This window comes from Epargyreus clarus, unplaced genomic scaffold (genome assembly GCF_041222505.1).
Source record: "Epargyreus clarus isolate Ecla_fem2 unplaced genomic scaffold, WU_Ecla_fem_2.2 ptg000023l, whole genome shotgun sequence".
Taxonomy (NCBI): domain Eukaryota; kingdom Metazoa; phylum Arthropoda; class Insecta; order Lepidoptera; family Hesperiidae; genus Epargyreus; species Epargyreus clarus.
Genome location: NW_027332230.1, coordinates 1,055,240 through 1,064,052, shown reverse-complemented (window position 1 = coordinate 1,064,052; position 8,813 = coordinate 1,055,240). Strand labels below are relative to the sequence as shown.

Below are 8,813 nucleotides of genomic sequence, written 5' to 3'. Positions count from 1 at the left end.
CCAAATTTTTTAATTCCTTCGTAATTTTTAGTACCTACGTAATTGTAATTTTTGAAGTATTGTAAAAGTCCTACGTTTAGTTTAGTTTAGTTGAAGGTGGTAGAACTCTTTGTGGTTCGACTCCGGCGGCACCACCGCCACACCTATTTCTACCTAATAACAGCAGTGTTAGGCGCTGCTGTGTTCCGGTTTGAAGGGTGTGGTAAGGGAGACAGACTTTTCCGAGGCGTTCCAGCTTAGTCCTCAGAGGTAGCGGCACATCTGTGGCCGACCTCAGGTAGGAATATCTAATCCTATCTGGGGTTGATTACAGATCCATGGGCGGCAGTAGCCACTTACCATCAGGTGGACTGCATGCTCGTCTGCTACTCTTATATTATATAAAAAAAAAGTTGCCTCCGTGCGCGCAATATCCTTATAAAAGAGTTCGAAGTTGCAGCCATGTCCAGTATTGTAGATTATAATATTAGTCCGATCAAGTTAGACAATTGAAATTGCGGGACAGCTGAATTTTCGTAGAGACCTTGGGTTTACCATTACAAATAAAGTGTCAAAAGTCCCCATCGATCCGACGTGTGCGTCGGCAATTATTCGGGGTCAAACGTCAAAATTTTAGGTTTTTTGAATTTTTTTCAAAAACGTTAAGTTTTATCGAAAAATACCTCAGGCCAAAGTTGTACCTCTTAAAATTCTCTATAAAATGGTGCTTATATTTTTTTCCTCTAACACCAATAATTATTCTGATATTGCGCTTGTAAGAATTACGTTTTACATGATATCCATTCCACCTGTGAAATAGCGTACTTAGCGGGGTTTTTTAACATGGTTTCCCTGGGGGGATTCATGTCATTTTGATGACAGAGTATCTACATAAGTACCCGTGTAGCAGAGCGGTCGCACTACCGGTCTGACGAGCAGTCCCGGGTTCGCTCCCCAGCCAGGCAGAAATCTATGAAATGATGAATTTAGGTTTCTGTTTCTGGGTCTGGGTGTTTGTGTATTTGTCTCTGTGTGAATACATGGACAAAAACAAACAGTTATTTATCTACATTGTTATTTATGATTATTAGTTATTTTAAATATATTATCTTTGTAGCTTTGTAACAAAGTTATTAAAAATAGGGCAAAAGTTTAATGTCAAAATTAAAGTCACATTTCGACCCCTTAATAATACGCCTACACTAAAGACTAAAGTAAATAATAATAAATATAGTTCAAAAAACTAAAAAACACGCTTTTATGATAAAATTAACTAAAAAGTAGAAAATCTACATGAATCTAGGAATCAATTAAGGAACAGTAAATAGTATAATTGTGAAATAAACCTACAAAGTTTGAACGAAATCTGGACGTTTTTAGTGGGTCAAAATCGCGCCCAAAGAAGTCGGTTACAAACATACAAACAAACATACAAACATACAGGTGAAGCTAATAAAAAGCGTGTAAAAATGACCTGTCACTCACACTTAACAATTTTACTGCTAACAGTATTTTTCAGGCGCTTGAAGAAATAACACTTTTCTAGTATAGTCTATGGTTTTTAAAGGTCGTGGAATTATTTTCACTGAGATTTTAACATCGATAATGAAATATTTTAATAATTGATACGCACTATGTATATTTTATTAACATTATCAACTATTTTAATTTATATAAAAAATATATTACCTTTTTAGAAGACGTGTTACCATTTATATATTTTATTTACACTAGCAATAAATTTGGTTGCTTGTTACACGTCAAATGAAAGGTTGCGATTTCCGATTTTGTGTTGATATTTAGTCTATTTTAGCATATTTCGCATGTAAATAGTAGAATCTGGAGATTTTATAGCAAAACTAGGTAGGACCTAATTATTTGGATGTGTGGGCGGAGGCAAAACATTCCTTAGTTGTATAAACTAATGTTAGTAAGTTACTCCTATCAAACAAAATGGGTAAGTGATTTGCAGGTTTTCTGTGGAATATTTTGTTATTATGACTATTATAGTGTAATGAGAGGAACATGTGGTTGCAGGTGGTCTATTTAGTTACTTTAGGGGTCTTCTGGGGGCTCGGGAAATGAGGATTTTGATCCTCGGCTTGGACGGAGCCGGGAAGACGACGATACTGTACAAACTGCAGGTGGGAGAAGTGGTGACCACGATACCCACCATTGGGTTCAATGTGGAGCAAGTGACGTACAAAAACCTCAAGTTTCAAGTATGGGATCTTGGTGGACAAACCAGTATTAGGTGAGATGAGGTTATGTTACTATTCTCTTGGTTCTCGATGTAGTACTCTAAATCTAAAATAGCGCCTCTCTGTGAAATTATTTAAACAAAACACTGAATCTATAATTTATGGCTTATTATTTTTGCATAAAATGGGCTTCATACATGTTAATACTACTTTTTAGGAGACGTAAAAACTTAATTAATTAACCTATTATTATGACTCATTGATGAATTTAGTAATGAATGATGTGATAAACAAAACAAACATTTTTTATGCCCTTATGGTTTGATAATAATGCCAAAAAAAATGTGCCCAATACATCTGAGTAATGAGTAACTAATTTAGTAATGAGTACCTTAATCATATGATTTTATAAATCGATACCTTATTTGCAAATCAGCCAACTCCACTTGTTGTCAAAATGTTTTTTTTATTTATTTCGATAATAAATGGCGTTGAACTAAATCAAAATAAATTAAAAAATGCATTTTGAAAAAAAAATAAGTTGGCTGATTTGCGAATTAAGGTATCGAAATGCCATTAATGTTTAGAGAATAAAAATACCTTTCTTTATTTTTAAAAAGACTAGGAAAGTATGAACTGCTAATAGATTGATTAATTTATTAATGATGTTTATCACAACCATCAACTAATTGATTTTCTATGTTAGAACATTATCTGGAATTTATCTTTAAATATAATTACATTATGATATTCAAATATTTTTTGTTATTTCTGTGTATGCCTTTTTCTAGTTGTACATTCGTCTTAACTCTTTGGAAGCTTGCATTATAATTTAAAAAAAACATTTCTTTTTTCAGGCCATATTGGCGATGTTACTATGGAAACACAGATGCAATAATATATGTTGTAGATTCTGCTGACAGAGATCGAATAGGGATATCTAAAGATGAGCTGGTGCACATGTTAAGAGTAAGTGTGTTTGAGTGTTTGAGAATATCCTTGAGAATTTTAGTCCACAACAAGTTATGCCAAATAATAGCAACGATAAGCGATGCTGTGTTTAAAGTGTGAGTAAGGTAGAGATATGAGATGACCCTTATAAATGTGTACTTAGTCCTCATGGGGAGAAACATCTGCGGCCCACCTTAGGTAGTATTTCTATCCTTATGGGTGTTGATGACAAATAGGTGTTACGGATTGATGCTTATCATCAGGTGGACTGCATGGTCATTTGCTCTTAAAAAGCATTATTTATTAAGTGTTATGTATAAAATTTCTGTCATTGAAATTTTATTACATACCATTGAAATAGAAATACAGTTTCTAATAGACTTGTCAAACACATTTTACTTAACTACTTTTAATTTTATTGATAGCATTTATTTAACTTCATTAAGTATTTATTTTAGTTGATGTTTTTTTTTTTCACTAAATGTAAGACCCAAGACTCAAAGGTTTCTATCTAGTCCAGTATCCAGTTAATTGATGATACTTAAATGACGTTGTCAGTCATAGATTACAGTGTTATTATCTATTACTCAAGTGCCTATTCGTTCACTAAAGGTCTTGAAGTACCCTTTTACTGAAGTAACTTTTACTTAATTGGAATGGAATGGAAAATATATGCACATGGGCATCTTTGCTCTAAATATAATAAATAGTATTGCTGCAATCAGGTTTGACGGTATGTTGAGACAATATACTTATCTGAGTTGTTCCAATTTAGTCCTCAGAACTAGTGCATGTGTGGCCATCCTTGGGTGCACTTGTATCCTATCTAAGATTAATTATATATGTCTAGACAGGCAGTGGTAAATTTCAATTTAGGACATTAGGTTCTTGTTTGAATACTAATTTAAAAAGAGAAATACAAATAATGTACTGTACAGATATTAATTACCATCAGGTAGATGGCTTGCTTATGTCTTACTACTTTTAAATAAGTAGTGGAAGCCGACTCTGAATTCACCAGCAATTTATATTTTTTTTTTCAGGAAGAAGAGCTAGCAAATGCAATATTAGTAGTGTTAGCGAACAAACAGGACATGGCGGGGTGCCTGACGGTGGCAGAGGTGCACCAGGCGCTGGGGCTGGACGCGCTGCGGGATCGCACCTTCCAGATCTTCAAGACGTCGGCGGTGCGCGGCGAGGGGCTCGATCAAGCGATGGACTGGCTCTCGAATGCTTTACAAGCGAGGAAATAACAATAAATATAGGTGAGTTGCATGCTAACAGGCAGGGTTTGGCATGGGGGGTGCATGATCAGGTTCTTTTTATGATATAGGAGTAGCAGTCCACCTATTAGTAAGTGGCTATTGCCGCCTATAGACATCTGTAATCAATCTCAGATAGGAGTAGATATTCCTACTTGAGATCGGCCACAGATGCGCCGCTACCCCAGACAACTAAGCTGGAATGCCTCAAAACAGTATGTTTCCCTTAACACACTCTTTAAACCCAGACCAAAGCAGTGCATAACACTGCTGTTATTAAACAGAAATAGGTGTGGCGGTGGTGCCACCGGAGTCGAACCACAAAGGATTCTACCACCTTCAAAGATTCTCACAATCCCGTTTTATCTGCAAGAAGTCAACTGTAGCATGCACTATTACATATCTAATGAAATTCCAGTGGCTTGTATAAAACAATTTACATCTTTGTTTCTTATTTATGCTTATTATTTGTCAGTTTTTTGTATTCCCTTTTATGAATATATTAAGTATATTAAAGGCAAGATCACAGAAATCCGTGTGTTGATGATGAGAGATACTTTATGGGGCATTCATTTATATTTCATTAGATGCCCATTAATTTCTTTACTTAGTTCCGACAATTTTTCTTTTCCAGAGTTGTTGTCTATTGAGATATGTGAAAAGATCGGATCGAGAATGGAGCAGATAGCAAGTGTATAGTCATGTTTACGCCATTAGATATAGTACTTAGCGTCGCCACCAGACTTAAGGTGCCAGCAATGCTCTAAAACTTTATGGACTGTAGAGGTAAGGAGTACCATCTCTATGTAGCCAAAAGTGTATGTAGAAACTCGTTAAATTAGGGATGGCCTTAGTGTAGCAAGTGCATTAAGTTGAAAGTAAATTTTGCTGAAATACTTTGGACTATGTAAATGTGATTCTGTAGACTACAGTTCTATTAACTATCTAGTAAACAACATTATTTAATTTTTCAACTGGCACACTTCACTTTGCCTACAACTGCAAAGTTCATTTTATACCCTTTAACTATGCTGGCACAATATTTACGGGATTTCGACTGTTATTTACTTCTGAAATATTCAATAAATCCCCCATTTGAAATCGTTATCCTTACCTCTAACCTCCTCAAACAGCTTGTCTATAATCTGTGTTGCCATGTTTTAGAAAATATTTGAACGTAAATATAGATATTTATAAATATATATATATATATTTATAAATATCTAATAAGTATAGATATTTATTTATTATTTATTTATAGAAATATTTATATTTATCTATTTCGAGCAGAATATGTGTAAAATAATCACTGAGAACTTTACTCGTGTTTGATTTATAAAGGACATGTTTTGCTGGTGGTCATATGTATGGCGATTTGTGTTATAAACATGTCTTACCATTTATAAATATAATAAAACATATGTGCAGCATCACCGTATTTAATTTTTGTGTACCAATAAAAAATATTGAACTACAATCACATATAATATCACTTGTAATTGTTATAAGAATTTGCGATACACGGATCTGATTCAATGCGATAAATAATTTTATCACATAAAGTAACATTCCGTTCACGTGACTATTAGTCACTGTCGAATAAGGTATTAGTCATATAAATATTGGCATCGTAAGCTGAGGGGCCAGGGTTCAAATACAGGCACCCATATGTGAATTTGTGAATGTTTCAAAGGTGCCTTTACCAATAGGAAACGTCTAAAATTTAGAATACATATAAGTTCAAAAATCTTCTTTTCCATGGCACAGACATGAAAATTTCAACATTGCCTTATCATAAGGTTCATCTAGCAAATAAATATAATATTAAGTAGTTATGATAATAAAATTGCTACGTTTCGTTTTTAAAATACCCTCGATATATTTCCCCTCCGTGAATTGTTGTAATAACTGTACAGATTTTGACAAGTGAACTCTTATATTCTTGTTATATTGATAAATACTATAATAGAATAATATAAAATATTACAATAACATTATTATATAGTGAATATTTAAAGTAATTTGCTTAATTTTATTATCCTTAATGCTACATAAAAAATATAATCTGATGAGAACAAACAATTAATATTCATCTTATTGTATCATTTTTAGATATTTAATATTATTATTCTTTAAAATTCAAATTATTATTCTCTAAAATTTTGTATAAAAACTTATTTACAAAAAATGGTAAAGATGAGATACCTATTTATGCATAGATAAGTTTATTTGTATGGGTGCATCTCTATGTATGCATGTTTGTAAATACACAGTTCGCATTTGTATGCGTGTATCGGTGTTGTACCGATATAACGCCCTCTTCACTTGTGACAAAAATGTTTCAATGTTTATTCGAAAGAAAATGTTGTAAATGTTTACATATACTACGTTTACATATTATATTGTCAGCATATTATAATACAATTTTACTACACATCGTCATAAGTGATTAAATGTACCTTTACATTTTTATTATTTACTTTTATGGTACACTTTCATATGTAATCAATATTATTATAATCATTTATCGAAGCATTAAGCAGTGTCAAACTTATTTTAGGACGATTAATTATAATTTCGCACACAAAATTTATAAGTATAAAAATGCATTTAGTTATATTTAAATCAAATGGTAATGTACTTTAGATTAATGGTAAGTAATTTATGTAAACTATTTGATGTTTTGTACAAGATTTTTTTTGTAATATTCATTCTTATATCGTATTCAATATGTAATATAATATCATACACTTAATACTAGATGTGCAATGAATAGTTTAAAAATGGACTACACCAAAATGGCTAATAATTTAGCGTGATGCTATAGCAAATGTTATCATGGAGCAACACTGAAATTATTTGGTAATGCATACATACATTTAAAAATTGTAAAAGGGTCTTATTTGTAGATCGATATTCAAACAGCGACCTCTATCGCTGAGGAGCAAAAGCATTGTCATAGGAAACTAAGGATTACTAATCGGGAATTGTTGGTAACTATATACAATAGTTAAGGCATTAAATAAGACTCGTTCAGAACTAGTTATGACTATTCTACTAAAAAAGAGATCTAGTAAAGTTACCTTGAAATTGGTATATTTTTGTAGTAAGCGTGGTACAAGTACACTTTTGGGCTATTACTCGTAAATTTAATATGAACTGGAACGATGATTTATAGCAATAAAAAGTGCTTTATTATGTGTCGTGTGTATGTTTTCTAAATAATTGATTGGTGACAGCTGCGGGTGACATTAAAACTTACAATTATGTAAGTAACACTATTTTTTGTCTTATATAATGTTCTAAATTATATTAGAACATAACCCTCATGGGAACTTCGAATGTAATTCTGGTCTTATTTGAACTCAGTGGGGGGGTCCTTTTCTGCACTGACTCAATTTCGATGCCTTAGGCCTTATGCCGTAAAACATCAGTGGCGCCCTCTCGCGGGCGAGGTAGACATATGCCTATCACTACCTTTTAAGTTTGGATGGCGACGCATACTAAGTAGGTAATTAAAATGTTTCATAAAGAGCCGAGTGAGTGGGGATGGATGTGCGTAAAATAAGTTATTACAATTATTATTAATATATATTTTGTATCAGTGACGTTCACCAAGCTAACGATAGTTTATATTACATGGCGATAAGACAGAAATTGTTCCAAATACATTATCCTGTATTATGGCATTGTTTTATTTCTTGAAATTGTTCCCAGTCTTTTTTAATTTTATTCGAAATATTTTTATTTGAAATTATTGGGTTCAACTTGATCTTCAGGGCTTGTTACGTGATATAAACGAATGTGAAGCAATCCTAAAGGGATTACGGTCATAAACGCTTTGCTGCGCTAATGATTAACGTTTTGGTGATTGCAACAATCCTGTTCCAACGCTCCAATCGCATCGCATCGCGTCCCAAAGTAGACCGGTACTATAACATGTATGGGCGGTGCTCAAAGATCTAGTTGGATTACTGCTTCTAGCTTCCGAAAACAGCTAAATCGTCGATGCCATATGCAGAAGACGTCCTACATTAACTGATTCCGTGCGGATGGCACAACAGTTGTGCCTCGCTATTTCTTTTGTAGATGGCGGGTGGCACCTGAGAGGTGCCAAAATTTGATCCCATAAAACTCGGATAAATTGACGTTTATCAAAGTTGTTCTGAAAAAAAAGTGTCATTATTTATCACGTAACTCCTTCCTATAATGTCAGTTTCAACAGATCACGTGATTTCACATACTTCAGGGATTGTAAACCTTTCAAAAAAAATTATATTATTTTGCAAATTATTGTGATTGTATTACTATAATAGTACCTACTTTTCGTTAATAGTAAGCCAAATATAAACTGGATTAAAATATTCGTACTTTGGTGTTTATCTTTGTCTGAATAAATAGCGCAATCAATTTCGATATT

The 8,813-nt window shown here is 33.1% G+C and overlaps 1 protein-coding gene across 1 annotated transcript; it reads left to right on the top strand.

The window, feature by feature from the left end:
- The first annotated feature begins 1,709 nt into the window (after window positions 1-1,709).
- Arl1 (ADP ribosylation factor-like 1) lies at window positions 1,710-8,077 on the top strand. Its single transcript, XM_073085373.1, has 5 exons — window positions 1,710-1,936; window positions 2,017-2,233; window positions 3,038-3,149; window positions 4,175-4,396; window positions 5,028-8,077. The coding sequence occupies exons 1-4, from the start codon at window positions 1,933-1,935 to the stop codon at window positions 4,382-4,384; spliced, it is 543 nt and encodes a 180-aa protein (XP_072941474.1). The 5' UTR covers window positions 1,710-1,932; the 3' UTR covers window positions 4,385-4,396; window positions 5,028-8,077.
- Window positions 8,078-8,813: the final 736 nt, after the last annotated feature.